At 36.5% G+C, this 16961-nt stretch overlaps 1 protein-coding gene across 3 annotated transcripts; it reads right to left on the bottom strand.

The window, feature by feature from the left end:
* Positions 1-429: 429 nt before the first annotated feature.
* frs3 (fibroblast growth factor receptor substrate 3) lies at positions 430-16533 on the bottom strand. 3 transcript variants are annotated; one of them, XM_058778452.1, is made up of 9 exons: positions 16232-16533; positions 13530-13654; positions 11746-11834; positions 11410-11596; positions 10305-10466; positions 8660-8781; positions 6198-7115; positions 4639-5100; positions 430-3971 (listed from the first exon to the last, which is right to left on the bottom strand). In XM_058778452.1, the coding sequence occupies exons 3-8, from the start codon at positions 11809-11811 to the stop codon at positions 4660-4662; spliced, it is 1896 nt and encodes a 631-aa protein (XP_058634435.1). In that variant the 5' UTR covers positions 11812-11834; positions 13530-13654; positions 16232-16533; the 3' UTR covers positions 430-3971; positions 4639-4659. The 3 variants fall into 3 exon arrangements, with proteins under 3 accessions (XP_058634435.1, XP_058634433.1, XP_058634434.1); XM_058778450.1 differs by having other exon boundaries at positions 430-5100; XM_058778451.1 differs by lacking the exon at positions 16232-16533 and adding an exon at positions 15801-16079 and having other exon boundaries at positions 430-5100.
* Positions 16534-16961: the final 428 nt, after the last annotated feature.

Here is a 16961-nt window from a genome sequence, read left to right as displayed (position 1 = left end):
TAAATAAGACCTGATATTTTCTCAGCAATAGTAATAATAGATGTTTAACTAATATGTTTTTATTAAATTAATTTAATTTAAATGTACATAAAAATGTTTTGTTTTAGAACATGCATTAATTCCCTTGTTAGATTATTTGTGTGTGTGTGTGTGTGTGTGTGTGTTTTGTCATTCCAAAATCTAAACCAGATTTGAACCTCCGAGGAATCATACATTTCTTTGTTCTTCTTTTACATGCTCTTGTAGCCTTTGCCGCCATCTAGTGTAACTAAGTAGACAGCTCACAATGGAAAGAGTACATAATGTTAACCATTTCTGTTTTTTCTTCCTCGGGAGCTATCCATCTTGTTCTTAGACATTCAAACATGCATCAGAGAAAACACTTAATGACATTTCAAGTTTTAATGTTGACATTACATTTAATCACATTCATTTTATTATACAAGCCTCTCTCTTCAAAAGTTTATATGACTGAAAATAACATTCAACATGGGGCATGCCTGCTTTGCATTGTAAGAATGGGGAAGGGTTGCGACTGCAACATCAACAGACTATAGGAGATCTCCGATCTGTTTATAGAGACTGCAATGTCCATCTAATGGAATGACTGTCAAGGCGTTGCTCTTTCTACAAATGGCTGTGGCAAAAGTAGTGTCTGTTGCGCCAACACAAACGAACACAGGAGAAGCTGACTGCAACTGCATACCCATATATGTTATGTACATACACAGAATTACATACTTACAAGAAAATGTAAATACTGTATATAAAGAAACATAATCAAAAAATCGAATTGAAATCGGAATTCTTGAGACGAAACATTAACATTAACACATTTTTTCATCAGGGAGGATAGAAACATTGAGTGTCAATCACCTCATCTGAGCATTTTACAAGTCCATCTCTGTGTGATACATTCATACAGAGAGTAAGACAGTTTGAGAGCGAGACAGTTTGAGGAGCTTCAGAAATGCAGTCTCCGGTAAAGAGTCCATGCATGGGCAGCTCTCGTTCTATCTTTAACTCTGACACATTTGAGACACATTCACATTAATGTACAGTACATCACAGTCATTGAGCTTTGCCTAAGCTTTATTATGACGATGTAAATCTACCGCCAATAGGACAGGTCATTCGATAAGGTCACTGCGAAACCCTCTTCAAGTGGAATACCATCCCAGGTTTAGATGAGAACTGAATTAAAATCACTCGATGAGAGTTTCAATGTTGGTTTCATGGAAACAAAAAAAAAAAATGAAAAAGTTTAAACTATTTCCCATTTAGGGCAATAAGCACATTCAGTCATTATACATCTTGGAAATTTTGCAAAATCATGATTTCACATAGGGACTTAAAGTACTTTCAGATGATTGCTCACCTCATTACAATTTCAGTGCATTTAACCTGGGTCTAACACATAACTCAAGGGCTGATTTCCCTTGATAATGAATGAAATTAATGAGGTGTATGGAAGGTATAAAAACATAAAACAAATAAACCAACCAACAAAACAAGCATTTACACTCCAAAGCGGCCCCATGCAATCAAAGTCAACACAGGATTCTAGTTAGTATGTGCTACTGTACCTTTAAATTTCCACTATAGCTACACGTTATTTTAAAAGAGTGGACAAAAATCACTTATGGCACAATCAAGTTCTCTATGATCCCACACCTACAGACAAGATGACTAGATTTTTTTCCCCTCAAGCCTGGTTTAAATACACATATAGCGCATGTTTATCAAGATGAGGCCTGAGAAAGACAGTAAACCCACTGCTGATCCAGTCCTTTCTGAATGCACACACAACTGTGACTTGTATCACAGAACATGTTTGTGATCAACTCAAACAAATTCTGATATGACTCCATTAGCTGTTATTGCAAAATGTTTATCATACCACAATACCAAAATATAGATGTTAAAAACTAGATCGATCCTCTGAAAAGTGTCTAAAAGTGTCCAAATAGTTCATCATCGCATTCTTAAAGTACAATATGTATGTAATTGTGATTGTGAGTGTAATATGTTGATTTTATTTGGATTTACTATTTGGCAGCAATATTGTATTGAACTGCAAGGCTCTCAAAATGAAAACGTCACAACAATGTAGCATATAATCTTTAAATCATTTATTTTTAAATTTGAAAATTTTGGTGATAAAAAAATAAAATCACATTTATTACTCTCAACATTTTCCTTAAAAAACAAGATACTGGTACCTGACCCTTAAAATATTTTCTCTCAATTATGGCTTCTGGCAAAACATCTAAATCTACTGTGATGCCGTTAGTTTCCAATGGAGTTAAAATAGTAAGTACAACATTAGATATTTCTAAATTATCAGTTATGATCAATGTTTTGCTAAAATATGTGTACAATAAGTAAGGCCCACAAAGCCCTGCACTCAGAACAATATGGCTGCCAGTAAGATTTTGAAAACTGGGTCTACATCCATGCCCAGCGAGTAAGATAAAAACCTCTGCTCTTGGAGGTCCCTAGCAAAATTTTCATAACTTCAGAAATGTATAGCTACATCAGTATCGTTGGTGAGAGATAAATTCATTTTAGGGCTGAATTAACAACCACAAGAAAGCAAATGCTAAAACTGAAAAAAAAAAAGATGCGTAACCATTTTAGAACACCAACTGTGTTATAAAAATAGCTGATTTATGAAATTCCAATGAAAAACAGCAGTAATGTTAGAGACTATAAAATATCACCTTTAACTAATTAGGATAGATACAATGGGATTTCATTGGGAATACACTGACATGTCTAGTTTTTTTTAGTGTACTTGTAGACAAAATATTATCAAGCCCTGAACTGATCATGATGTAATTGTAAAGAACAGCTGCATTTATGTTTTACATGTTGCTGATTGTTAGCCCTAAAATTCAACATTTACCAATGGCACATAGTTCAGTGATATCATTATATTTTTGGCACAATATGTTCAAATACAGTTATTATTCAACATGAAACTGCAGTTTAAAAAAGACATTAAATAATACCAAGGTAGGTTCTCTGGTTTCCCATGCCACCTTTGGTATCACTAAAACGACTACTATCTACTTTACGAATAATTCAAATACGAAACAATAAATAAATGAATAAATAAACGAACAGACAGCTAGATAGATAAATAATTCTAAATTAAATAAATATGTTTTGCCTCATGATTCCTGGCATATTTTTTTAAGATATAAAAAATAATTAACATTCTTACCTCTGAATATGCATATGGTGCTTTACGTAGCTTTACAAAACATAGATGTACATAAATACACTCTCGGATTCACAGAGAATTGTCACTCTCAGGTATATTGTCACTGGGGATGTGAGAATAGCAGTTTTTTTTATTGTATCTTACTTTAACTATTTAACTACTTTTACTATTTTTTGTTTTCTTTTTTACTTGAAAATATTTATTTACTTATTTTCAATACAGTTATCCGCTTTAAATTGCTCTTTCCTTTCAATTTCTGGGAAAATGAAAAACAATATCTGACCGTGTTTTGAGAGAAAGAAAAAAAAATAGCAAAATAAAAAATGACTCTCAATGGTGCTAAGAGCAAAAGCTTGATCAGATACTGAACAAAATAAGCTAATTTCTATATCAGAATTATCCTCCCTTTCCATGTGTTCTGCTGGGCCAAAGTCTGGATCTTAGCACTCAAAACAGAGCACTTGAAAACATAGAATTCTCCATTTCAAAACCACCACAAACCCAAAGAGATACTATGAATCATGTTCTGATTAATTACTTTTAATTGTGTAAACTTTAATTTGCCATAACTTAGAGGGAAATTATGAAATAACGGGAGGCTCAGTTACAATTTGAGAACTATAAGTGCAAACTGAATTGATTGAATCAATTCCTGAGGATAGCAGAATCAAGAGGCATTTAAATACTGAACAGTTAGCTCTCTTCATCCTCGTTGCAGCCTCCAAATAGCTACATACGGGAACTGAAACAGACAATGAGAGAGACTGCTAGAGTATCTTTATCATGACGAAGAGCTTGTCTTCAGTTAGTTACAGAAGAAACTTGATCTATTTTGGTAATTATGAAATTATCTTACATGTGGTAATGAAACACTTATGGTGATTTCAAGTCTGTTCTGCTCAAGTGTCAAAAAACTATGCTGCCTCACTGAAAATTAAAGAAATAGTTCACCTAAAAATCATCTATTCATCTTAATATCACTCAAAATATAGATGATATTTTAGTTATCTAGTAGGCTGCTGTCTTTTTTGGGTGAACTATCCCTTTAAATCAATAAACCATAAATGACAAAACAAAACTTAAGACACTTAGAAACACTGCGGATTGTTTCCTGAATGAAGTATTTTTTCTGAACCCAACTCTTTGGCCCAAAGCCCAGACAGCAACCCAAAACCACGGTGATGAGTAGTAGTTAACTATCATCTCCCAACCTTCCCACGCAAAATGTGAGAAACTAAATAAATAAAATGCTCAGTGTTCGGCTCAATGGAGTTACTATTTCATCAAGCAGCAGTTGGTATGAGTGTAGAAAATGAGAAAATAGAGGCTTCACTATAATGGTGGGAGGAAAATACCACCAAAACTCTCTCTTTCCTGAACATTTTCCCTCATTTTTATTCCTGTCATACCTGTAACTCTCTTTTTCCCTCTCACAGAGGCAAGTCGGTACTGTTGTGGCGTGTCTTCCGTGAGGTGCCGTCATCCCGAGGGAGAGCCTTCTGAAGGTTGGACATGGCTGCTGTCTTCTTTAGGTCGATCACGGCGTAGCATTCTCCACGGCGGGAGGACGGAGCCGCTGCGGCGGCGGCGGCCATGCCACGTTTGAGGGGAGGAGGTCTCTGTGGTACCGGAGCCCCTCCTCCGTGTCCCGAGCAACCAGAGGGCTCACCCTCCAGGTCCACCTGGATGTAGTTGAGCTGGCGAGAGGGAGGAGGAGGCGGGTGACGGCTGTGCTGCTCGCAGGTGGTGCTGCCACGTCCCGCTCGCTGACGTCTGAAGTCGAAGTTGAAAACCCGGTTGGCCCTCTCAGGCGGGTGTGGGTGGGGAGGGTGGGGAGGGCAAGCGTGACGGAGATGTGTTGGAGGCTGTAGCTGTTAAGAGTTTGCATGTAAGTATATTTCAGTGTTACATGTCACAGGGTTTCCATTGACCAATGACTTTCTATGATTACTGGATTTAAAAAAAAAATTATTTAATACAAATTGAACTCTTATAGAGCAATACCTAGCCAATTGCATTATTTTAGAGCCAAGCATAATTATAAAAGTATATACTCACTCATTTTCCTGACTATATAATTATTTTATATTATTTATTAATATTATTTATTATATTTCATTTTCACATTTATTATATTTTATTGAAATGTGACATGTAATTTATGTTACTTTGTCATTTATATGACTGTCCAGGCCTGGAAATTATTGTTTTACAATTACATGATATTTCCCTTGAACTAGATTTGTGCTTTTGTTTACACACATATTTAGTGTTAGAATTGACAGGGATTCCACTTTCTACAACTGATTTTCTAAAAACCATTTTAAAATTATTTTAAACACACTGCACTCTTAAAGAGCAATATCATAATAATTGTATATATATAAATATAATGTATATTAAAATATATATTCACTCTTGAAATTCCACAGATTTTACTTTTTAAATTTATTTTGTATTATAATTTTGACCAATGATTTTTCATGACAAATATACAAATATTTTTCATGACAAAAATAATTTCATACAGAACTTTCAAAGAGCAATAACTAGCCAAATAAATCATTAGAGCTCAGCATAACTATATAAATAAATATTCACTCTAGAAATTTCCCTGACATTTATATTATTATTATTATTAACTTTGTATCATGATATTTTATAATAAAATATATTTTATTTGTAATTTTATTATATTTGATTGACATTTTATTTCATGCATATTCAATATTCATATAAATATCTATATAAATATATATTTCAAATTTAAATATTCATTTATAAAAATATATTTATTTATTAATAAAATTTCATTTTATAAAATGTTTTACTTTATATATACGAAATTTAACTTATTCACATAACTTTCCAGGCCTGGGAATCAGTATTTTACAATTCCCTGATATTACCCTGGAATTAGATTTGTCATATTCTTTACATGCATTTGCCCATGGTTTTGTTGACACACCTGTTCAGTATTGACGTAGTTCTGCAGGGCATCGCGATGAATCCCACCGCTGCCGCCACTCTCCTGATGGTATCCGTTTGGGGTTGCAGGCCCTTCAGAATACTCATACTCATCATATTCTTCTTCCTCTTCCTCCTCATACTCGTCCTCATCCTCGTCTTCATCCTGATCCTCTTCTTCCTCACGCTGAAGCGCACGGTATTCCCAAACAGGGGGGAGCGACGGAAGGTTCTCATAGTTGAGCAACGCGGTGCGCCGATGACCACCGACCCCCATACCCCGATCACAGCCGTATCCCTGCGGAGGCAGCGAGGAAGCGTGCGTGTGTGTGAGCGGGAGGGAAAGTGGATGCGTGTGTGGGCGGGAATCACCGGTGGTGCTGCTACTGCTACTGGAGCCCAAAGACTGAGATTGAGACACAGTGCTCGGACTCAGCCTTTGCCTACGTGCCCCTCGGAGTCCGTTGATATTCTCGTACGTTAGCTGGCTTTCTGGGCAATGCTCCATGCTAGGGTGTCGGTGCATTAGATGATGGCAATGGTGGTAAGAGTGTGTGTTGCACATGTGTACAGACGGGGTCTCTTCTCCTTCTGTTTCGGAGCTGCCGTCTGGTGCTCGAAGCGGGTGAGTGACGTGACGGTCTCTCTCTCTTTCCATCAGGTGGCGCTGTGCTGGAGTCGGACCCAACATGAACTTCACCTCCTGGGCTCCAGACTGGAGGAAGACCTGAGGGTCTTTGTGAGGGTCGTCCAGGGGGCAGCAGTGCATGCCAGGCTGGCCTGGGACTGGGCCCCCACGTATGGTGGTGGTAGTTGAGGTTTCCGGATAGGTGGTGGGCCGCACTTCCGGCAGGGAGTGGACACAGTGGCGGCTTGAGAGGTCAGTTTCCATGCCCACTGTATTCACATATGTATGGGTCTGGAAACAAATGAGAAAAGTTAGTTAAACTGATGTTTAAGTAACTGAAAGCACACTATTTACCTAGATTTTGCATTATGAACATTTTAACACCTTGGAAAAGATCCACTTTATGCTGCATATGTGTGAAGCACAGGATCTGAACTGTCCAATTGTAAATGGACTCTTATTATAGACTCTGATGATGTTTTTCCACAAATAATAATATCGTAAATCTAAAGGATTTTCTATATTTTCATTAAAAAAAAAAAAAAAAAAATAAATAAAATCATGTAGATTTATGACACTATATGACACTATCATGTAGATTTATAAACACTATTTGTGTTTTTTTTTACCTAGGCATTAAATTAATGAAAATTGGTTAATGCTGTTGTGTGAGTGTTTCTAACATATTGGCTAAGAACGTTACAGCAAATTTGGCATCTTTCTCAATCGATCTGTCAATATTTTTATTTCATCTTTTTCAAAGTCATAGAAATGCTATCATGAACTTATCAGAACCCCAGAAATGTGAAAAAGGTCCACTTCTTCTAATTCATTTCAAGTTAAGTAATATTATTATTCAAATGTACAAAGCCCTCAAACGTTTTTTTAATTTTTTTATTTAAAGCGATATTTCACCCAAAAATGGAAATTACCCCATGATTTATTCACCCTCAAACCATCCTAGGTGTGTATGATATTTTTCTTTTAGATAAATACAATCAGAGTTATATTAAGAAAATATCCTGGCTCTTCCAAGATTTATAATGAAGGTGGGTAGTGGTCCAGATTTTGAAGCAAAATAAAGTGCTTCCATCCATCATAAAAAGTGTTCCACATGGCTAATAAACGCCTTCTGGAGTGAAGTGATGTGTTTGTGTTAGAAAAATACCTATATTTACAACTTTATAAACTCTAATCTCTAGCTGTCGTACACACATTCACGGTAGAGTGGCGTTCCAGCGGATGATGTAATTTTTGGGTAATTTTCATTTTTGGTTGAACTATCCCTTTAAGATACACTTAATGGCATATTAATGTCATTGCATTAGATAACACAACATCAAATCGACTGTCATTTAAAAAATATTTTGTTAGAAGCTGTGAGGTTTTAATGAATTTGAATGTGATGAACCTAAACCTGTGGATATAACACCTGTGTGAACTTGAGGAGAACTGACCTCAAGCATTCACTAAAATCAGGGTTAGTTGACTTAAAAATTACAAATCTGCCATGATTTACTTTCATGTTGGTCCAATGTTGTTTTAGGCCCCAATGGCTTTCTTTTTTTTGGGGGGGGGGGGTTAAAAACATCCTTTAAAATATCTAAAAAAATACTTTACAGGTTTGGAACATAATGAAACAATGATGACAATTCCCATTTTTGGGTGAACTATCCCTTTAAACATAGTTGCAAAAATGAATAAAATAAGTTATGTTTTGAAAAAAAGGTCTAGCATTATTTGTTTCTGTTTATTTGTCAAATACAGTGCTGCTTGAGCGTCCAGATACTTTTTGTGGCTACTGAATGTGTGCACAGGCAGGTGTTTGTTCTCACTTGGTCATCCAGTCCCATGAGGCTGTGTCTGTGGTCGTTGGTGAGAGAGGGCTGCGATGAGTCTGCACTGATTGGGTATCCTGGGTATCCATTAGGAAAACCCTGCATTGGGAATCCAGGGGCTACACAAACAGACCAAAGCACAGTACACATAAGCAGGTGACATTTAGGTTTTCCTCCTGTAAGTTAAGTTCTGTTGATATGTAGGCAAGATATTATGTCAATAATAACGTGTGAAATGATTCATCATATTTTTTGGTCTATTTTGCCTATGACCTCAATGGTCAATGTCTAACAAAAGCCAAATGATGACTAAAATAGACAAAACAATTTTGTTTCTATGGGGTCTTTATAACTTTGCATACCTACATACCTACACTGAATAGCTATGCTTTAAAAACTAATTTCTTACATCTCAAGACTTTTTAAGTAACATTGAAACAAGCATGCTCTGTAATGCTGCTTTGAACAAACACATATTCTCAAACCGCTATACAAATAAACTTGAATTGCAAAAAGCTAAAATGGTGACTATTTACATAAAGGTTATAAAAATCTCAATGTCAATATTATTTGACTACTGTACATTTACAGAAATGTCAATGCTTCCCAGCACACTTGAAAATAAAAATAAAGTTGGGTAACACATTATTTTAAGGTGTCTTAATACAGAGTAATTACCTAATTAAATACTTAGTAGTAGCTGTTGTACTTACATAAAATAAAATGTACTTACCATGTAACTAAGTTATGGAACAGCCTGTAATTACAGTTTGTAATTATGCAGATGTAATAGGCAGCTACTGTTACACATATGTAACAGACCGAGTCTGTTACACAGCTACTTATACACTTAAGTACAATCTTGATACACTTTATTTTAAGTAGCTTATGCCTGTGTAATATTCTGTAATTTTAATGTAATTAGAAAGGCATTACATGTATTTAAGCTGTGCACTGGTGGGTTAAATCAAACTAAGGTACAGTATAGATACACATAAAGTACACTTAAGTACAATGTTGATACACTTTATTTTAAGTAGCTTATGTCTGTGTACTTACATTTATAATTACATTGTATAAAGTCTGCAACACATATGTAACAATCTTTATACATACTGTAAGTAGCTGTGTAACAGACTCGGTCTGTTACATATGTGTAACAGTAGCTGCCTATTACATGTACATAATTACAAACTGTTAAGTACAGCCTGTTCTATAACTTAGTTACATGGTAAATACATTTTGTTTCATGTAAGTACAATGGCTACTACTAAATACTTAATTAGGTAATTACTCTGTATTATGGACACCTTAAAATAAAGTGTTACCTAAAGCTGTGACAGACATTTAATGAATGGAGTGTGAAAATATGTAAATACCTGGCTAGGTGTTTAAATGTGCATGTGCATGCACGTTTTCTACTGCTAAAAAAAGCAATACTGTTGATGTGACATTATAATTAACTTGTTTATCCCTATTTCATAACTGGTATCGAACATGACCTCACTGTTCAAATATTTGTACCCTATTAAAACAGTCTGACAAGACTGATCAAGTGATTAGTGAACAGGTCAGTTTTGTTTTACACATATATGTAGATATGAAACCCTGTGTGTTCAAGTGAGTAGATATTCTAGCTCACTATTGGGTGTCTGTGGAGTTCGAGGCATTTCCATCTCTGGCGCGTGCCCGGGACGGGTCATGATCATGGGCTCCTCCACTACATTGATGCTGTTACATTGCATCAACTCCTGCAGCAGGTTGAAGATCTCTTCTGCACGAGAGCACTTGAATGCAAAGATCCCTGTCAAAACATGCAAGAAAACAGGAAAACAGAAACAGAAAACAGGGTGGGGGGGGATAAATGCATAGGTGGAGTTTTACTTTCATGCATGAGGGAAGGCACAAAAATATATGGGCACACAAAATCTAAATTAGGATGATAGCAACTTAGTTTTAAAATATCTATAACATTACTAGAATACACATTAAATTAAAGGGGTAGTTCACTCAAAAATGAAAATTCTGTCATAATTTACTAATCCTCATGTCATTCTATTAGAAAATTAATATATTTGTAATGAAACCTGAGTGGTTTGTCCCTGCACTGAATGTCCAGGAAACCAAATCTTAAAAGATCTGAAAAGGTTAAACCATATGAATTGAGTAATTTAATTCAAATCTTGTGATGAGATATGATCACTTAATATGATGAACAGATTTAATTCAGCCTTTTATTCCCCTTTTTTATTCACAGAACAAACCTCAATGGCACAAGCTTCCGTAATTGCTATGTGTACGTTTGTGTGCAATCATTGTTTAGATGTAAATAAAAGCCTAAATTAAATCACATAAAGCAATTGTATCTCTTCACAAACTTCATTTGATTCATATGGATTTGCTTTACATCATTTACTTTATGCCTTTTTTCGATCTTTAAAGCTTTGGTTACCTGGACTTTCAAGTTTCAGAGGGACAGAAACCTCTCAGGTTTTATTAAAAATATCCTAATTTGTGTTTCAGAGATTAACCTTATGGCTCTTGTGGGTTTGGAATGACACAAGGGTGAGTAAATTATGACAGAATTTTGTATTTTTGGGTGAACTATCCCTTTAAGGAGCCAAATCAACCACCCACCAATATACCTACTAATGAGCAAATGTAAGGGTTCACAGAAGGTTTCAATATTTGCTTTACACTCAATTTAGTCTAACATCTGCATAAAGTAGAAGTAAGAATCATCTTACCTTGGCCTGTCTGACAACGACGGCCACTCTCGAAAGAGAAGAGGTTGGAATCGTAACCGTATCGGCGCAGACAAAGGTATGGCCACCGGATGGCATCACGTTTGCGTGTGTGCAGAATGAGCTCTGTCTGTGTGAGCTCCATGGTTCCTGAGCCCAACTCATTTCCCTCATCGTCCACATTAGTCACCTGTCAGACATAACAGGTTATCACAGAACCCAACAGCGCTCTACTATGTGAACCAAGTAACTCTTCTGAAATGTTGCACTTAAAATGAATATTTACTGACAGTGCTTTTTAAGGTTTGTTTTTATCATAAAGTGTCTTGTGAAATGCACCTTGAATTTGTTGAGATGGTTGTCTCGGATAGTGTCTCTGTATAGACAGCTCCAGCAGCTCCCCATAGCTTCAGCAGGCCAGCTGAAACCTTAAACAGGGACAAACGGGTCACACATTGCAGGGACTACAGGTGCTGGTCATATAATTAGAATATCATCAAAAAGTTGATTTATTTCACTAATTCCATTCAAAAAGTGAAACTTGTATATTATATTCATTCATTACACACAGACTGATATATTTCAAATGTTTATTTCTTTTAATTTTGATGATTAGAGCTTACAGCTCATGAAAGTCAAAAATCAGTATCTCAAAATATTAGAATATTTACATTTGAGTTTGAATAAATGACCATCCCTACAGTATAAATTCTGGGTATCTCTTGTTCTTTGAAACCACAATAATGGGGAAGACTGCTGACTTGGCAATGATCCAGAAGACGAACATTGACACCCTCCACAAAGAGGGTAAGTCACAGAAGGTCATTACTGAAAGGTGTGGCTGTTTACAGAGTGCTGTATCAAAGCATATTAAATGCAAAGTTGACTGGAAGGAAGAATTTGGGTAGGAAAAGGTGCACAAGCAACTGGGATTGAGAAGCTTGAGAATACAGTCAAGCAAAGCCGATTCAAACACTTGTGAGAGCTTCACAAGGAGAGAACTGAAGCTGGAGTCAGTGCATCAAGAGTCAGACGCTCAGACGTCTTCAGGAAAAGGGCTACCAAGCCACTTCTGAACCAGAGACAACGTCAGAAGCATCTTACCTGGGCTGTGGAGAAAAAGAACTGGACTGTTGCTCAGTGGTCCAAAGTCCTCTTTTCAGATGAAAGTAAATTTTACATTTCATTTGGAAATCAAGGTCCCAGAGTCTGAAGGAAGAGTGGAGAGGCACAGAATCCATGTTGCTTGAAGTCCAGTGTGAAGTTTCCACAGTCAGTGATGATTTGGGCTGCCATGTCATCTGCTGGTGTTGGTCCACTGTGTTTTCTGATGTCCACAGTCAACGCAGCCATCTACCAGGAAATTTTAGAGCACTTCATGCTTCCTTCTGTTGACAAGCTTTATGGAGATGCTGATTTCATTTTCCAGCAGGACTTGGCACCTGCCCACTCTGCCAAAGGTACCAAAAGCTGGTTCAATGACCATAGTGTTACTGTGCTTGATTGGCCAGCAAACTCGCTTGACCTGAACCCCATAGAGAATCTATGGGGTATTGTCAAGAGGAAGATGAGAGACACCAGACCCAACAATGCAGAAGAGCTGAAGGCCACTATCAGAGCAACCTGGGCTCTCATAACACCTGAGCAGTGCCACAGACTGATCGACTCCATGCCACGCCGCATTGCTGCAGTAATTCAGGCAAAAGGAGCCCCAACTAAGTATTGAGTGCTGTACATGCTCATACTTTTCATGTTCATACTTTTCAGTTGGCCAAGATTTCTAAAAATCCTTTCTTTGTATTGGTCTTAAGTAATATTCTAATATTTTGAGATACTGATTTTTGACTTTCATGAGCTGTAAGCTATAATCATCAAAATTAAAAGAAATAAACATTTGAAATATATCAGTCTGTGTGTAATGAATGAATCTAATATACAAGTTTCACTTTTTGAATGGAATTAGTGAAATAAATCAACTTTTTGATGATATTCTAATTATATGACCAGCACCTGTATATGGAGACATCTAAAAATTAAAAAGCAAAACATTTCCAATTGTTTTATTTATGTAAAATAAATAGGTAATGCATGAAGAGACAAAAAAAGCACACTTATATGCTCACCTGGTCCAGGCCATCAGTGGGAGTGATGCTTGCGTCAATCCCAGAATCCTCTGCTGGGTGTCATGGCGGAAGTGGGGTGTGCTGGTAAGAGCATCCAGTCCCAGAGCACAAATGTTTCATTTCTCCTATGAAGCAGAGAAAAAAAAAGGACTTGATGTACAATCCTTTGAGTATACTGTCCTCTTTTTCAAAAACGCCCGAGCTGTGATTAAGACACAGGGAATGAAGTTGCTCTGTCTCCTCTGACTCCCACTGGATAAATAAAACGTAATTACTTTATACTAGGAAGAACCCTATTCTCAAGTGGAATCAGCTTACAACTCATGGTTTCACCTTCAGCCTATATGATGTGCACAGATACTGTCTAAATAATCGATAACCACAACTAACTTATATTTCAGGTGGCTTCAGGAAAGAAAAAAAAAAAGCTATCAGTTCTGTGTTATTCCAATTTAAACAGGTTGGTTCACCCAAATTTTATTTCATTTAATCAAATCATTTACTCTCCCTTAAAATATTTTGAAGACTGTAACCACACAGTTGCTTGTAGCCATTGACTTCCACAGTATGGGAAAAAATGCCATGGAAGTCAATGGCTATCAGCTGTTTGGTTACTAACATTCTTCAAAATATCTTCTTTTGTGTTCAATAAAAAAAAGAAATTCATACAGGTTTGCAACAACATGAGGGTGAGTAAATCTTGACAGAATTTTCATTTTTGGGTGAACTATGCCTTTAACGTCAAAAATTATGCTGGCATTGCAGAAACACAGAAAATGCCGAAAAATGAAACTTTTAAGTGCATGATCCCACTATCTGTATTATTTATATATACACTGAGATTTTGTGTTAATATGAAATATAATGAATCTGACTAAACAAAAACTACACAAATACCTCTATACAGACCATATTTATCCATTTCTGTACTTATGTATTAAATCAGTTAAGGTACTGTAAGGATGCATTATTATATTAAAACCCACAGACAAAATTCCAACAGGTGTCTTTACTTTCTCTAAGTGTGGAAAGACCGCTAACTCCCATCTAACAGAATCTCTGATCCAATAAACATGATTTTAGACCCTTTCATGAATTGAATAATTATTTTATTTCTACCAGGTCCTGTCAAAATGAATGACATTAAACATGTATGGTCTTCTTACATTAAACAAGTGCATGTTATTTTTGCATTCTTGCATAATGTTTATAACCTGGATTTTTGACTGTGTTGTGTTCATCGCTTAAAATAAAACAGTATAAAACTGTAAATGTTTGTGTCTATCAGTTAAAAACCAATGTACAATTTCTGCAAGTAGTGCAACTTCGAAAACACTGATCAACACAGCAGTTCATCAGAAAATCAGTTCAAACTTTTGTGGATCCTCCATTCAAGAACATGCTGGACCACATCAAAATTCTGGCAATGCTCTGATATCTGCACACTTGTTTTAAAACCAGGGTTTTTTGTCATAAAAAGAAAAAGCAGTTTTCCTCTGCTAAAATGAAAGCTAAAATAAAAACCTTTAATGACAAGTGTGTTTCATGTCATTTTTAAATAACAATGACTTCTATAGAAATATCAACTCAAATCAAATTCCATACTACTACATTCATAAGTTTATTAACGCCAAAGTTATATTAAAGGAAATTTCTCAAGTATTAACTACACGATATGATGATAATATGAAATAAACTGAATAATTATAGCCTACCTGTTGTCTTTTTCATGTCTAATATTAATATCAACATTAACCTGACCCAAAATTAATAATCCAGTGTCCACACTGATCAATATTGCATCATGAGCATTTCAAAACAGCAGAATAACTCAGGAAAATGAAGCATGCGTGATTAAATGCAATAAGGTTAATGGTGGAAGATGTCAGCATTTTTAAAAGGATGCCAGACCAGTCAGTACCATTCATGTGCAATTCATTCATAAAGTTTGCAATGCACATGAAGGCCCTGTCAAAAAGTTGCTTTCCACATACACCCACATGAACACAATCAGTATATCTGTGCCAAGTAGGCAGAAAAGGGAAATAATAGATTGATAAATCATTTAATATTTTATCTCTTTTGGATACTGATATGTCAATATCAATATGAGCATGTCAGTTCATAACATCAGGCCACACAACGTCTCTTGCCTCACACAGCTGAAATCCACGTTTGATTCTCTGAAGTCTGTCATGCAGGACCAGACGCGTGTGGCACCTGGAAAATTGTGTTTTTGTCTGCAGTTTATGCAATAACCCAGAATCTTACATCCAAATCTCGTGCAGCAGGTCTCTCGAATAGACGCTGAGTGACCAACAGATGCAGCTTGAACGTCTTGTAGCGCATCACCGCCAAGAATCTCAGTCGAAAAACCGGATAAATGCAGCACAAATCTGAAGGACTAGCTTTTCTAATGCTAAGACAGACAAGCAAAGTAGAAGTCGAACCAGTAAAAGCAACACTTGCGGCGTTCAAGAGATGGCTCGCTATGTTCCAGCCTTTGTATCAACGTTAGTGTTACACTACCACTAACCGTTTGCAGCTGGATGCTAGTAACTATTGTGTATCAAACACAGCACATTCACGCAAACTAATGAGATGAATGAGAGCAGGCTGCGATCGAGCAGCTCGCGCTGTACCAGCAGCATCAAAACACGTTTAGGCTACTGCAGAACAATTCAGCTGCGGTTGCTACTCACATGTTTGGCAATGATTGCAATACGAGACGAGACAGATGAAGGATGCGAACAGCAGTCCACGGCGGATGCTACACCATCGGACTTGGCGGTCGGCGTGCTGGTCGTTTTTGATGCTTATTCTAGTGGTAGGACTAAGAAAAGGCGAATTGCGTGAAAATACAACAATAAAGCCAATTGTTTTCCCCCCGTAACGCCCCCTTGCTGCGGCACGGGCCTCTCTTTGACATTTCCCGACCACCAGGGTGAGAGTTCAGGCAGACAACGAGGGCTGCTGGAGCGACAAGAAGGTAGAATATGCTGGAGGACCAGAAGATGAGGTGTGAATGTGTTTGAGCATCACACGATGACGTGTTGGCAGCAGCTCTATTTAAATCCACCTTGCTGTCATTTAAGACAGACAAATCCAGTTCCCATTGGTTTTATGCGTTCGGCATTCTCGCAAACAGGTGTTTAACGATTAGGGAAATGGCTAAAACTTTATTTCTGAATCGTCTGTAACTGTGCTATGTTCATTCCTTAGGTTATGAACAACTGTTAGAGTTTATTGAAGAAGAATAGAAATTCTGCTGCATGAATGTGGAAAACGTTTAACTCAAAGCCATCTGCATGTGAGCCAAAAAATAAGCATGCACTATGTGAAGCTAAATCTTTTTTTAACACTTAGGTTTTAGAAACTAGCCTACATTTTTATATTAATCTGTTTCATACATAAAAAAAAATAAATAAAAAA

Source organism: Onychostoma macrolepis, chromosome 06 (genome assembly GCF_012432095.1).
Source record: "Onychostoma macrolepis isolate SWU-2019 chromosome 06, ASM1243209v1, whole genome shotgun sequence".
NCBI classification, from domain to species: domain Eukaryota; kingdom Metazoa; phylum Chordata; class Actinopteri; order Cypriniformes; family Cyprinidae; genus Onychostoma; species Onychostoma macrolepis.
The sequence above is the reverse complement of the archived record's forward strand: the minus strand, read 5'-3'. Positions and strand labels throughout refer to the sequence as shown.